The following is a 15,178-nucleotide window of genomic DNA, read 5'->3' on the forward strand; positions in this document are numbered from 1 at the left end:
TTGGAGCACCAGTGCTGCTTTTGGGTCCAGGACCACTCTTCCTCCAACTCAACTCATGGTGCTTCCAGCTCCCACCTCCTCACCTCCTTCTACACAAGGCTGCCCAAGGGATGGTCCAGGCCCCAGCAGGACAAAGGGCGACTGTGTGCAAGAGGCCCCCAGCTGCCAACACACCATGTCATGGTGTCAGCCACCAAGCTGGTGCCAAGGCACCAACAATTGTGTTCCCTGGCTCTGTGAGGGGTGCGGACCTCTGCCACCTTTCCCAGTGTTAACTGTGGCTGTGGTGGGAGAATGTGGCCTTCTAGGCATGTTCTGCTTCTGGTCACAAGTTCTTAATGGGTGGGTGGGGCAGTATGGTCTGAGATGGAATATCTGGCATTTAGCTCATAATGGAAGAGTCTTAGATGGTTTGTTGTGGCACCTCTGCACACCAAAGAGGGGTACATTTGACATAAGATAATGTCAAAGACAGATTGCTTCCAAGACATGCTCAAGACAACTTGACCAACTGACCTTTTTCTGTGCAAGTGAGTTTGCTGCTGGAAGAAACCAGAGCCAAGTGGATGAAAGCATCAAATTTGCAACAGAATTGTGCAAACTCAGCTCATAACTATACTATTAAGTGGGTAGCAAATAACTTCATTTGTGCTATCTCTGATACAGGCCAGGTGCCACTGGCCTTCTTGGCCATCTGGGCACACGTCAGTTCATGTTCATTTGCTGCTGACCAGCACCCTCAGTTCCAGAGAAAGCATTAAGTATTTCAGCCTCTTCCTCATCCTTTGTGGCAATTTTTTCTCACCACATCCAACAAGTGATGGAGATTCTCCTCAGTCCTCCTGTTGCTGATGTATCTGTAGAAACACTTTTTGTTATCTCTTACAGCAGTGGACAGATTAATTTCTAGCTGAGCTTTGGCCCTTCTAACTTTTTCCCTGCATAACTTCCCAACACCCTCATAGTCCTCCTGAGTTCCCTGCCCCTTTTTCCAGAAGTGATAAACACTCTTTTCCTCCCTAAGTTTCAGACAAATTTCTTGGTTCAGCCAGGCCAGTCTCTTCCTCACTGGCTCGTCTTTTGGCACATGGGGACAGCCTGCTCTAGTACCTTAAAGATTTCCTTCTTGAAGAATGTCCAGCCTTCCTGGACCCCTTTGCCCTTCAGGGCTGTTTCCCAAGGGACACTCAGTCTCCTCAACAGACCAGTATGAAACACTATGTCACTACATTTTCACAGTGTCCAAACAGCCTCAGTTGTGACATCCCCCACCAGTCCATCTCTGCTCACAAACAACAAGTCCAGCAGGGCAGTTTCCCTGGTTGGCTCACTTTCCAGCTGTGTCAGGCAGTTCTCTTCTACACACTCCAGGAACCTCATAGACTGTTTTGTCTCCACTGTGTTGTATTTCCAGCAGACAACTGGTAAGTTGAAGTCCCACACAAGAACAAGTACCAGTGATTGTGGGGATTTTTCCAGCTGCTTATAGGATGTTTTGTCTGTCTCTTCTTCCTGGTTGGTCAGTCTATGATGGCCAATGATCTTTCCCCAATTCTTATCCATGAATCTACTCATTTAACCTTATCATTGCCATAATCAAGCTAGAGGAAGTCAAAACAGTCACACATAGGGTTACTCCAACTTAGTTACTTCCTTGCCTGTCCCCTGTAGACTCCCCTGAGTCTATAGCCACCCATTGCAGCGCTCCAGTCATGGGAGTTACCCCACCATGCATCTGTGATGGTAACAATGTCTCCCAGAGTTAATCTTCTTTCCAGTGGCAGTTCTTTTGATTCATGAAGAGAATTATCTCGATCACACACCGATTTTGTTGTGTCTTACTTGTGCTCACCTCAAGTCAAAGACTTTTCGGTGTTTCATGCTCTGCTAGTGAGGAGCTGCACAAGAAGCTGCGGGGGAGCACAGCCAGGACAGCTGACCCAAACTGGCCCCAAGGATATTCCACACCACAGAACATCCTGCCCAGTATGTGAACTGGGGAACTGCTGGTGAGGGGCTGATTGCTGCTCAAGAATGGGCTGGGCATCGGTCAGTGAGTGGCGAGCAACTCTGTTGGGCGTCACTTGTTCCTCTTGCATTTTATCTGTTTTCTTTTCACAACAATTATTAGTATTGGGTTTATTATTATTGGTGGGGTTCTTTTGTGGGTTTTTTTGATTGTTAAACTTCTTCTCTCAGCCCATGAACTTTAACTTTTCTTTCTGATTCTTCCCACCAAGAGCAGGATAGAGGTGAGTGAAGGGCATCTGCGAGGTTGTCAGCTGGAATTTGGCCATGACACAAGCTCAGTGTCACAACACAGTCCCTTCCATATGTCCAAACATGGGTCTGATAGATCAGCAGGCATCAGAAGGTAGAGTGAGGCTAGAGACTGTGTGGATTTGGCACAGCCTAGTTTTTAGTATTGGAGAAGGGCCACAAAAGTAGATTCTGTGAAACCTGTTAGAAGCTTCACCATGTCTGACAGAGCCAATCTCTGATGGCTCTAAGATGGACATGCTGCTGGCCCAACTCAAAAGGTTCATAAGGCCTCTGTGAAGACATATTTAAGAAGGAAATCAAAACAGCGTGTGGGCAGTTTTTTTCCGAAGTGTGGTGAGGCACCACTGCCAGGGGCGATCCCAGTGCCAGGTGCAGCCATACAGCCATCAAGACCACCACCATTTCAGCACAGCCCATGGTGAACTTTGCCTTCCTGGTCACCCCTAGCCAGCCGTGCTGCAGACAGAAGGGCAGAGGCGGTGGTGACGGCTTCCCTTTCTCAGCACCCTGCACAAAGAGAGGCACTGGATGGTGCGACCACCACTGCCCATGCAGTGGTGGCAGGGCCACCTGGTGAGCAGCGGAGGCATGATGAGCAATTCCCCAATGCAGAACCAGACTAAATCAGCCTCTCAGCTCTGCAAGATGCTGCAGAAATCTGAATTGGTGGGATGTGTTGGCAATGGTACTTATGAGCAGTAGCTTTTTTCCTCCTAGTTGGAGAAAGAGCAAAAAGTGAAGACGTGGAAAAAGACAACATGGCATCACTAAGGTCAGTGGAAAGGGGAGGAAGTGCTCCAAGTGTCAGAATCAAGATTTCTCTGCAAGCAGTCATGAGGACTATGGTGAAACAAACTGTCCCCTTGTCATGCATGAAATCCACAGGGGATGAAGAGATCCACTCACAACCCATGAGAAAAGGTGCTCACGCTGGAGCTGGTGGATGTTAAAAAAGCTGTGGTCTAGTGGCAGACCTGAACAGAAAGAGAGGGCCGTTGCTTCCAAACTACAACAGCCTAGCTTTAAAAGACTACACTCCATGGGCTAGTGACCCATGACATGACAGTTTAGGGAAGACTCTTTTGCCCGTGGGAGGGACTCACATTACAGCAAGTTGGGTGGGACTGCTACTTGTGAAATTAGAACCACACTGAACCACATTCACAAAGAACTGTCCCCCATGGGAAAGACCCCACAGCACAGCAGAAGAAAAAGACTCCTCTCCCTAAGCAAACTGAAGAAAAATCTCAAGTGACCAACTGAAAGGTTTCTTTTACTCCTCATTATCCTCCTCTGACTCTGTTAATATTAAATTTACTTTATACCTTTAAGTCTGAGTCTGTTTTGCCCTTATAGTGTTTTCTCCCAATCTTTATCTCAATTCATGAGCCCTTCATTACAATTTTAATAGGTGCCTGGTGTCTTAACCAGTGTCAAACCACAACAGAGACAAATTCCTTTTTCTTGAGTGCCCCCAGTCTATAACAGCAAGGAATGCAAATAACACAGGATTTATGAGCTAAAACCTATACTTTGAATTACATTTGAAAACAAGTTGGTAACCAGTACAGTTTAAGATCATCCTTTCCCCTCTGCAAAGGGCGGTGCACTGCCAATGAATGTTGCCACAGCACATCCTGAAACAATTGACTATAGCTGTGATAACTGCATTCCTGTTCTGTGTCCCCCCATAGAATGGGAATGCAATCCCATAAATTGGGCCCCACAATTTAAAAACTATGTGAAGGTCCTCGAATGAGTCCAGAGGATGGAAACCAAGCTGGTTGGCTGGATGGCATGCCCTTGAGGAGCAGTTGAGGATTCTGGTCTTGTCTCCTTTGGAGGCTGAGGGATAACAGTGTTGTTCTCTGCAGCTTCCTGAGGAGGGCATATGGAGAGGGAGGTGCTGAGCTCTCCTCCCTGGGATCCAGGGACAGCACTCCTGGAAACAGTTCAAAGCTATTCCAGGGAAGGTTCAGACTGGACATGAGGGAGCATTTCAATATGAAGAGGGTGGTCAAACTCTGGAATGGGCTTCCTTGACAAGCAGTCAATGCCCCTGGCTTGTCAGTGTTAAAGAGGCATTTGGACAATGGCCTTAAGAACAAGCTTTAGCTTTTGGTCAGCCCTGAAGGACTCAGGCAGTTGGATGAGATAGTTGTTGTAGGTCCCTCCAACTGAAATATTCTAGTCTGTTCAGTTCCTAGGGATGGCTGCAGGGCTGCAGGGTCCCACCTGTGCCATGGCAAGTCTTGGTGAAGCTCTGGCGCTCTCTGGAGCAAGACCCTCAGGATGGGCATGAAAGGTGTATGCAAAATACAGCATATGGCCACCAACTCCTGAAGAGCAGAGAGACGTGATGAGGATTCATCAGCCAGTGTTGTCTGTTCTTGGTGTTACCTCAAGTAACACTTGCACACATTCATCTCAGTACTTCTGTATGAGTGTCAGAGAACCTGTGAATGAAATTCAAAAGCAAATGAATGGAAATGAAGTCAGTTTTGTTTCTAACAAAATCAGCTATTCAGTATACCATCCTGAGTTTTGCTGCACTGGAAGGGGAAGGGGAGGATGTTCTGATATTCTGGCAGGCTTGCTTGGGACACTTCACCCTCTTCAACAAGAATATCAGCAAGGGACCCATAAGTGTCCAGTGACGTGAGTCCTGAGGTCCTGACATTCACCCTGATAATGGTGCTATGGGATGAAATCACAGAAGGAATGGGCAGAGCCAAGAAGTACAGAAAGGGCACCGGATTACTTGCTGAAGTTGCAGTGTCTAATATTAGCCACAGACCAGACACTTTAGAAATCCTTTCAAGAAGGACAAAGATCCTGGGGTGGCTTTCCTGCCTGTAATCCCCTGGAGCAGCACATTCAATAGTAGATCTTTGAGGCTTGTAACCCAAATCCTGCCAGGCTGCATGGAGAGGACAAATGGGTCTTGGATACTTTGGTCTTTACTTAAAATAGGAACAAAACTGCTCCCGTGTGCCCCTCCCCAGAGCCAGGGGAGGGGTTTACATGGTATCTGAGAGTGTCCATGATGTTTGCATCTCTCTTCTTTCTACTACACTCACAGAGTTCTACCTTTCACTAAAGATGCTTAACTTTGCCACCAGGCAATAAGCCACCTTCTCTGCATACCCAAAGTTCTAAGGATATCCAAGGACAACCAATTCAGGCTGATACATGTCAGGAAAAATGTGTAAGTAAGACAGTGCAGCAGATGCCAGCAGCAGGAGCAGGTGAGTGAACTGCAATATGCAGCAATGGGTATGGGATGTGGGATGTGCTGTCTCTGCATAGAGAATCTGAGGTCCCTCTGTGGTCCTAAACATTAGGGTCCAGAAACCAATTGACACAGTTGGGGCAGACAGCAGTGTCAGAATATTGGAGTGGGGGTGTCAGAGGGAAAGAGAGGAAGTGGAGCTGTGTCAATGGGCATCACCTGACACTGCAGGATTTAGAGTCTGGGTAGCAAACAGCTGCTGAGAGACAGATAAGGAGGACCTTAGGACATCATGCAAACAAAAAATTCTGCATCAGGCTTGAAAAAATGAAGAAACTAAATGTCAGAGTTCAGGATTATCTAAGTGGGGAAAAGGAAATGGTGCTAACAGGAAGCTGCACATTATCTTCCTAGAGTGTGATCAGCAGTAAAGGAATGTCGAGATGGTGTTGATCCTCAAAGAGGAGCTGTTGTTCCAGAAAATTCATAGAAGACATCTCTTTTACAGGAATAGCCATTGGTAGATGGAAAGAGACCTAGAAGATTTTCAAATTTTCCTAATCAAGAATGTTCTTTAAATCCCAACTGCTACTCTGCATTTCAGGGTAACTAAAATAGCAGAGACCTGTTCAAAGCACTCCGAGCACACTCCCTAGGAGATTATGTAATTTATAAAGGTCCTGTGAGTAAAACCAAGCTCTTGCTGCTATAATGTGCAGGCTTTGATGGCATTCACAGACCCAGGCTCTGCACCACTGGCTCATACATTCCATTCCATTACTGCAGTACAGTTTTTTGAAATGTTGGACTCCTTCTGCCTTAGTCATGTAAAACCCAATACCCCATTGGCCACAGTCAGTGCCAAAATGGTGCCATGTCTGGTGCCATGAGCAAGCAGATGTGGAGGCACCCAGGTGGAGCTAGAATTCATAGCCTCTACAATAGGAATTGACAGCAGACTTGGAACAGAGATACCTGCTTTCTGTCAAGACACTGAGGATTTATTTTAATGACCTGGCTTAGCTGATGACATGAAGACTTTAAGACTACTCAGACTGTAAGTGTTAGGACTGTTGGCATGAGTAATGTCACTGATTCAGAACATGAGCATTTCCAGAGAGGAGGTTTGGTGCAGTTAATCATGGTTGGGCTCTTACTGAGATGCATCAGTGATGTGTCACCCATAGTATCTACCCCCTGACACCCTCATTGCCTGACTATAAGCTTATGTCTCACCATGATCTTTAGGAAAGTCATTTTCTGAGTTTGCTGCTGATGGCTCCTTCAAAACTCCCAACTTACTCTGCTCTGACAAAAAGACATAAAGTGGTAATCAGAAAGGCATGTGTCTTGGTTCTAGAAGACAGGTGTCTGCTAGGCAGGGCAGAAGCTTTTCTTGGAATGAAAGAATGTAGACCCCCTCCCTCCGAATTATTATAATTTTGAAATCAAGGGGTTTTCAGGCAGAGATCTGGGGATAGGAATAACAGTTCTTTACTAGTATAGCCAGGCACACAAACAACAATAACTACAGCATTAGCAAGAAAACAGAACCAGGGACCCCGTGACAGCTTTCTCGGCTGAGAGGGGAAGGGATGGAGGAGAGGTTTTGTTTTCACAAACCCCCTCGGGCAGTCCCGGTGCTCCTGCAGGACTCTGAGGAACACAGCTGGAACAGCAGGGATGAGCTGAGATCCTGGGCCAGTGGCTGAGGTGTCTCAGAAGCTCCATGGTGGTGGCTGGCACTGCCACACGTCCCGGCAGGACAGGGGGTGCGAGGCCATCAACGAAGAGGGAAGAAGGAGAAGAAGCAGCAGCTCCATCTGTGATGGCGAAAAATTCCCTTCTCTCTACCGAAGCAGCTCCGTGCCCAAAAACGAATGTCTTTCCCTGAAGCCGAAGAAAGCCAGCCAAAAACTGTCTCCACCCTCCTTTTTCCTGCCCCCCTTCCGCCCCTGGGCCCGGCCACTCTTTGTCCTTTGTCGAGCACCCACTAAATACCCACAGTTAAGTTGTCCCCGCAACTAATGGGTAAAAATTCCACGGGCAAGCCAGAACAACAACAAAAAGGACACCTAATCCCCAACAGCATGTTCAAAAGGATAGTCCTGTTAGCAACAGCATCTTGTCAGATTTCAGGTGTAAATAATTGCATGTTCTTCCATGAACTACCTGTGCAGTTCCAGTTATACACTGTCTCACAGCATCCTCTCTCAAGACCCGAAGAATTGTAGTATCTCCTGAAGCCAAGCCTCCCCCTTTCTTCATAAACAGTATATATTTCAAGAGTAGATGAACTAATACCATGAAAACACTGTGTCCTGGTCTTGAGTTATAATGGCTTTTGGAATCCTCATCAGGATTGAGAGGCACATGAATAAAACAGTAGGATGAGAGTCTGTCATGAGAGTCACAACTCAAGAGTGACTTAAATGCAAGAATCTGCACAAGGTGAGATTTGTTGATGGGCAGATGGACCAGTAAGGCTGCAATGCCCAGCAGCTCTGCCCAGATCATGTTCCACAGCAGGCACAAGCATTCATCCACCATTGCCAGACCTGGGCACATCCAGCTCTGGGGGTACCAGTGCTCAATTGCATTTTGAGTTTCATAAAATCACAGAATGGCTTGGGTTGAAAAGGACCTTAAAGTCCATCTCATTCCAACCCCTGCCATGGGCAGAGGCAACTTCCACTACCCCAGGCTACTCCAAGCCCCATCCAGCCTGGCCTTCTGCACTTCCAGGGATGGTGCAGCCACAGCTTTCCTGGGCAAAGTGTGCCAGGCCTCACCACTTTCACAGGGAAGACTTTTTCCCAGTATCCCACCTAACCCTGCCTTCTGGCAGTGGGAAGCCATTTCCCCTTTGTCCTGTCCCTCCAGGTCCTTGCCCAACGTCCCTCCCAAGCTCACCCGGAGCCCCTTAAGGGACTAAAAGGGCCTCTGAGGTCTCCCTAGAGCCTTCTTTTCTCCAGCCTGAACTAATTTTGCTTACCTCAGGTCCTGCTGACTGGAAGTTACTTCGTTTTCCCACTCGAGGGTGCTGTTCCCATTGGCAAAGGCCACCCTTCTGCTTTTCCAGTGCCCAGCATCACGTCCCAGAGCTCACAGACAAAATGGCCATCAGACTTGCTCAAAGCTTCATTTGCATTCACTGAACAGGGTTTTAGAGGGTAACATGCTCATGGACTCTAACTAGAGGATTTGTTTGACCTCTGAACACAGTATCATCCTGTTCACAATGGGCATCTGCTGGATAAATTATTACATTTTTATAAACCCGTGTATACTCATAAATATACTGTCATATAAATACTAACTCAGCAGAGGTTCAGCAGTCCATATTCTAAAACAGTAAGTGATTTTTAAGTACCTCATATACTAATTGTTTCATGAAGTATTGAACAAACCTGATAGGTACGAGACTGTGTGTCCATCTTTGTCCTTCAGACCCCTTTGGATGTCTTAATGTACAGATCCTAAAAAGAAAGTCTTTTTCATGACTTGAAGGCAGAACTCTGCAGAGGGACTGAGTAGCAGTATTCAGCACTTGTAATTCTAAACTCACCATGATTTATGATTATGGACTGCTGAAGCATGGAGGGTTAGGACTTCTACCAAGGCTCTGTTTTCTGAACTGCTTTGCTGTGCAGAGCCTGGCAAGTTTGTGCTGGGTTGTGGTGCTGCTGTGGGTCTGTGTGCTGGCGACCCTCTGGTGAGGGCACACAGATGGGTCCTCCTGAAGGGGAGGACTTGGGTCATACCTCTGTAACTAAAAGAGCCACAGAGAACCCAAGGAAAATAAAAGGCAAACAACACCTGAGCACCTTCCTTTGCTCCAGGAGTCTTAGATGCTTTTGTTCCACCTATTGCACACACTGAAACAAGCAGACTTTTGTTCATAGGAAGCCCAATCTCAATCCTTTGGAAGTCAGTGGGAGTTTTCATTCACATCAGTGGGCTTTGGATCAGCCCCAGAAAAACTGGCTTTATCAATATAGACATTGCAGATCAAGCACTGTTTAAGGCTGTTTCAGTGATGCCACACAAGGAGATACTGGACAGCCATCTGCCTGTAGGAGCACTGGGGTCCCCCGAGGCTCTGAGATGGCCGGAGTTTCCTGACAGGATTGGTAACTCCAGGGCCCCAGTACTTGGTGTAACTATGTTCTGTAATACGCTTTGGCAACCTGGTTACTGTAACAGACTGTTCACAAACTATCCCTTTGCCAGCAGCAGGACTGTGCACTGCCTAGTGGGAATGGAGCAGGTGGACTCAAAGAGGTAAGCAAGAAAACTATTAGCAAGTCACTGTGTTTGTTTTAAAATTGTTCACATTTCTGTCTGCAAAGGTATTTATAACCATGCTCATCATAACCGTGCTGACTACAGCTTTAGAAAAGTCTGGCAAGAAAGAGCTGATGGACAGCATTTTGGTGCGACAAGGGAACACAACCTTAAGTGCTCCAAGAATGCATTATAGCACAGGAACAGCAAACAGGATCTGTTCTCCCAAGGCTTGAGAGCGAGAATGACGGAGTGGAATTTTTTTTGGCCTGCGTAACACAGGACAGAATAGATCATCTTAAGGGTGTTTTCTTTCCGGCCTTAAAATCTACACAGCTGTACTGCGCTGATTCCAAAGCCGTGGTCCGCAGAAGGAGCACTTTCTCGTTGTTTCGACTGAAATACTATATATTAGTTTAACCACTGTTTTTCCGCGCAAAGAGCAGCTGCAGTTTCGCTGAAGGAGTGCTGGGCCCTCCGCGCCGAGCTCTCCCCGGGAGGCCGCCGTGAGCGGGGCCCGGGCGGGCAGAGCCGGGCAGGGCGGAGCGGGGCAGCGGAGCGGGGCCGGGCCCAGGCCCGCCGGGCTCGCCCCGCCCGGGAGCGCAGGGGCCGCTGGCGGAGCCCGGAGGTGAGCGGGCAGGGACGGGGGGAGCCCCGGGAACGGGCCGGGGGAACCCTGGGGCCGGGCCGGGGAACCCTGGGGCCGAGCCGGGGGTGCGGGCTCCACTCAGCCCGGGGCGAGACGGGGGTGTCGCTTTTACCCTGTGGCATGAAAAACGGTGGAACTGAAGGAAGATCTTCTTGCTGGCAGTGAAAACTGTTCCCAGAGAAAAGGACGGCAAAGCTGGGAAGGAAGCTGAGGTATTTAGTTTGTGGTTTGAATTGTTTTTAGAAAGATTTGTGTAGTGGTCAAAATTCAAGTAGGGTAACGACAAAAAACCAAGCAACCAAACCAACCAACCCTAATTTTAGACTGGAGTTACCGAAAACCTCAAATCAGATACTTGACAGCAAATTCCACTTCTGGAATCATTTAAAGCCAGACCAGCTGGTAAGTTTTAGGAGGTAATGGCAATGGGATAAGAGTAAAGTTAGGTGTCAGGGCACGAGGTGAGCATTTCTGGAACAGACCGGTGTTAATTTGCAGTCTGATAGCTGAATTTCCGTTCACCAGACTGGAAAATCAATCTTTATCTACATCAGTTTATCAAAATTTAAAGGTAATTCCTTCTCTTGAAAGTGTAATTGGGAGTTTTTTGAGTTTAGTTTTGTCAAAGTCAGATGGAAGGTGTGTATGAAAGGGCACACATGGTGAAGTTTGTCCTCAGAAGGAACCAACCTCTCCTTCAGCCAGCAACGAAAACTGGGGTGAAGTGTGAGACTCGGTCGGTGATTGATGAATCTAGCTCAGGTTTATCAAGATGGCCAGAAAATGCAGAAGATTTTTTTCTGTATTTCTGTTTAAAAAAAAAAACAAAAAACAACAAAGGTTTGTTTTAACCAGGGGTTGTACACTGGAAGATAAGACTTTGTGATATGATTGTGTACACAGCAGCAAAGAAAAGTCCATCTTATATTAAGTCAAAAGAGCTTTTTACTGTGAAGCAAAGCTGCTGAGAGTTATTAGCTGTTAATACCTGTTGGAATTAGCATATAATACTAATTTTCTTAATCTGATTCCCATCTCATGTCAGAGTTATGTTAATGAGATAGATATTTTGCAGCTTGACAACTGCTTCCAGACAGGAAGGAGAGTAAACACCTGCAATGAAAAATTATTATTCCCCTGTCCGTTTGTTATAGTCTACCAAAATCCACATGGGTTTATTTTTGCTGTCTGTCACACCAGTAGCTACAAAAGACTTGGCTTCTCTGTTCATGTGGCAAAGATTAGATTCATGCTGCCAACTTTTCATGTTGGGTTTAAGGAACTAATTCTGTATTTCAGCTCTAATCAAAATAAGAACTCATCTGAGTTGATGTCCTTTTCCCATGTTGTTGGACAGTGTCTGGGAAGACCCTGCATTGCCAAAAGAGAGACAAGTGGTGCTTGAGGATGTCTTAACTATCTGCTCTTGCCTCCCAAGTCTGTTTGGGGACACCAACCTGTCTGAACTCCAAAGCCCTGAGGTTGCGTAGTTGCTCAGGTATCATAAGAGGCTTCAAAGTTCAATTTCCTGGTATATGCCTTTTTGGCGAAATAGAGCTAAAGAAGGCTTCTTTTTAAATCTTCTCCTCATGATGGAGCTTTTTTCTTCATTTCATGAGGTCACCAGATTGATGGAGTGCATTTTCATTGGGTTTTTTAATACCACTTACAGTTTCTGATGTCCTTTTGAGTGCAGAACTTAAATGATGTCTGATGTGAAAGAGAGCATGAGCTTTGGAAAGTCAGTATCTTGACAACAGCCAGTCTTATAAATCTGGCAGTGCCTAGTAATCACAAAAAATAACTAAATCAGGCATTCCTGCAATTCATGTTTTTTTTGAAAGGCAGCTAATGAGAATCCTTGATGATATTCATGAGCCCAAGAAGGTTCAAGAAGCAAAAAGATGTGAGGAAAGTCCAATTGCTTTATTTTCTATGAGATACATAACAAGAAAATTGATTCTGTTTTTCTAAAATTTTATTCTGTATTATAACTCTAACTTTTGTAATACCCTAGACTCTTCTCTGCAGAGCTTTTGGGGGGGAAATTGCTTTCAGGTTCAGAGAGCTATCTAAATTTTTATTTTCTGACATGTTTATGGCAGAGAACAATACAGGGCAGGGAAGGAAGTGAAAGCCTCTGTAGATCACTTATTTTAGCATTATTCTAGGAAGCAGCTTATTTGGGCTCAATACCAAAATCAAACTGCAAACCTGCTAATTCTGCTTGTGAAAAGTGATTATGGTAAAGGAGCCTTTAGTCAATACAGCTGCAGGTGACAAGGCTCCAGCTATCTGGGCACATGCCTAAGCTTTGTCTCTTTTTCTTCCAAGGCAGAAATCCATGGGACTTCTCTTTTTGGAGAGCACTGGGCACAGAACTAATACATGAGCTGGGTTTGTGACCAGTGCTTGCAGCAGATCGAGGGACCTCACAACTGAGCTGTTGCAGCTGGGTTGCCACCTGCCAAGGTCATGATGATTTGTCCAGACTTTGGAAGCAGTTGTTGTAAATGAAAGATCCCTCAGGGAATCTTCAGATCTTAATTCATAGCAAATTTCTCTGCAAGAGGGTAAAATGCAGCTAGAATGTTATTGTACACTACTTTTTCAGGTCTAAGATGAGGAGGGGATAGTTCAATAGGCTTCCTACTCATTCCTGAGAGAAACAGGAGAGAAATACAGACATGGAGTTTGGTGTGATATGATGCAGAAGGTGGGTCCCTGCAAGTTAGTTGTGTATGTACACCCAGAAATTTCTTGGGGCTGCATCTATCATATATTTAGGTTTAATTTTCTGGTTTTCTGTGTTTTGGGTTTTTTCTGTGTTTTGTTGTTGTTTTTTTTTTTAGGTTTGTCCTAGTTTAGGGCAAAAATGGGAGGAAACTTCCAAAGGGGTCCCTCTAGAAAGCAAATTCTCTAGAAAGCGGCCCCTCCCCATACTGGTTGGGGAAAAGATTTCTTTGGAGAAAAGTGGAAAAAAACTGTTTATTTAACAAGCAAAGTATTCACAAGCATAAAAATGAGTAATATTAAACAATAGAACCTCTTGCAGTTCTGAAGAGATGGCAAATTAAGAAAGTCTTTGTTGTGGGCTGTAGCTCAGCTCGCTCAGTCTCTTTAGCAGTCCCTCCAGCGCTGGAAAATGCTGTGTCCCAGGCCCTGGTGGGCCACAGGTGTGAGCACGTGGTGTTTTTCTGGGTTCTCAGTCCAGAGGCGGGGCCAGGTGCTTCCGAGGAAAAGAAATGCCACAGTCCAGGGAACTTCTCTGCCTCAGCTAGCTAAAAAAAAAAAAACCAACTAACTAAAAAGAAAGGAGAGCTCTGTCCCACAGTGTGTGCTGCAGACAACACAGTCCAGAGAAGGAATGTGGGGAAGTAAATGCAGTTTGCAAACAAAAAAATGCGCTTCTTCTCCCCCTCTATGCTCTTGAAATAAGAATATCCAGCATGAACAGAACAGAGGAATGGGGATGCAAACATCATAAAGTCACCCTAGGACAAGGTTCCTTTTGCAGAGACCAGTAAGGAATTGATGATACGAATCCAGATATTTCCTGGTGTGATGTAGCAGATGGGTGTTTGGAGCTCAGTGGAGGTAAAGCTCATTATCTTGAGCTATGTTTCTGTAGAGAGAGGTGCCACATTTGCCAGGTCTGGGCCACTTGTCATTTCCCCTTATGCCTTGCATTGAGCCTGCACAAATTATTTTGAATCCAGGAAGTGAATTGCACTGAGGGACTGGCATGGGGTAAAATCACCCCCAAGTGAAAACAAAAAGTTTGGTTTAAGCCCAAATCTTTTTCTCAAGCTTCTCTGTGGAGCCTCACAAATTCCTGCATTGAGCATGGCAGGGTAGTGGGAGAGCTGGCCAGGAATGGGTGGAGGCCAGGGTCCAGACTTTGATGATTCTGTTGGTTTACACTGGCTGTCTTGAAAGGAACCTGTCTCAGCAGGGGAATCTTCATGCTGGAAAGTACAGCAATTTCATTTTAAGGACTGTAGTGGATCTCTCCACCCACTGATATAATCTTAAAGGAAACACATCTGTTTCTTTTCCCACTGTGGTCCTCCAGTCTTAGGGTTTGTTCAGGTGAAAGCAAACATAGAAGAAAGGAGATTATAAAATGTTATAAATGCACATCATATTATTGGCTTTTCACAAATATTATAATGAATGGTTATAGGTATAAGATTAGAAAATTTTGTTGTATTAATATAGTTTCCTTTATTTCTGTTATTGATGGAACTTAGAAATAGTGGTATAATACATATATGTTAGGCTATAACATGATATTAAGGCACAAACTACTTTTTTGCTTATATAACCCAGAGACTAAAAAAGAAAATAGTCAGAGACCCCCCTGCATCCTAAGATTATCTTGTCCAGATAAAGACAAGCAGTCCTCCAAGCCCTCCAAAAGAAAAATTTATGGCACCCGTTATCGAAGGACATAAAACCTAGTGGTGCCTAGAAGATTGATCTATTGGGAAGTGGGGGCAAAGAAAAAACAGAGGAACACCAAAAATCTTAAGAAGAATGTCTGAACATGTATGAGAATTTATGGATATGTAGTAGGATTCTGTTTTTAAGGGACAATCCTTTGTTAGTAAGGTGTGCTTGCTTGGCTGAATGCAGAGACACCTGGGCATCTTTATTTTTATCTCCTGATTGTCTTTTTATTAAACTTTTAAATTCTATTAAAAAAATATGTGAACCTTGTTTTT

The 15,178-nt window shown here is 45.5% G+C and overlaps 1 protein-coding gene and 1 long non-coding RNA gene across 6 annotated transcripts in view; one reads left to right on the forward strand and one right to left on the reverse strand.

Moving 5' to 3' along the window:
- Positions 1–7,034: 7,034 nt before the first annotated feature.
- LOC106628623 (uncharacterized) lies at positions 7,035–9,030 on the reverse strand. Of its 2 annotated transcripts, none has more exons than XR_001332034.2 (3): positions 8,926–9,030; positions 8,511–8,764; positions 7,035–7,405 (listed from the first exon to the last, which is right to left on the reverse strand). It is a non-coding gene; the product is annotated as an uncharacterized LOC106628623 (long non-coding RNA). The 2 variants fall into 2 exon arrangements; XR_001332033.2 differs by having other exon boundaries at positions 8,511–8,767.
- Positions 9,031–9,756: 726 nt separating this feature from the next.
- Positions 9,757–15,178, forward strand: part of CERS4 (ceramide synthase 4) — a 46,193-nt gene continuing 40,771 nt past the window's right edge. Inside the window, exon 1 of one of the 4 annotated variants that reach the window (XM_005531366.3) lies at positions 9,757–9,799. In XM_005531366.3, coding sequence (XP_005531423.3) covers positions 9,777–9,799 — 23 coding nt within the window. In that variant the 5' untranslated portion in view covers positions 9,757–9,776. Of the gene's footprint in view, positions 9,800–10,097; positions 10,431–10,528; positions 10,664–11,001; positions 11,023–15,178 lie in introns of those variants that run through there. The other 3 variants (XM_088067767.1, XM_014260119.2, XM_088067769.1) reach the window with 3 other exon arrangements.

This window comes from Pseudopodoces humilis, chromosome 28, assembly GCF_049639895.1.
Source record: "Pseudopodoces humilis isolate 2021_Gansu_Grassland_sample_001 chromosome 28, ASM4963989v1, whole genome shotgun sequence".
Lineage (NCBI taxonomy): Eukaryota > Metazoa > Chordata > Aves > Passeriformes > Paridae > Pseudopodoces > Pseudopodoces humilis.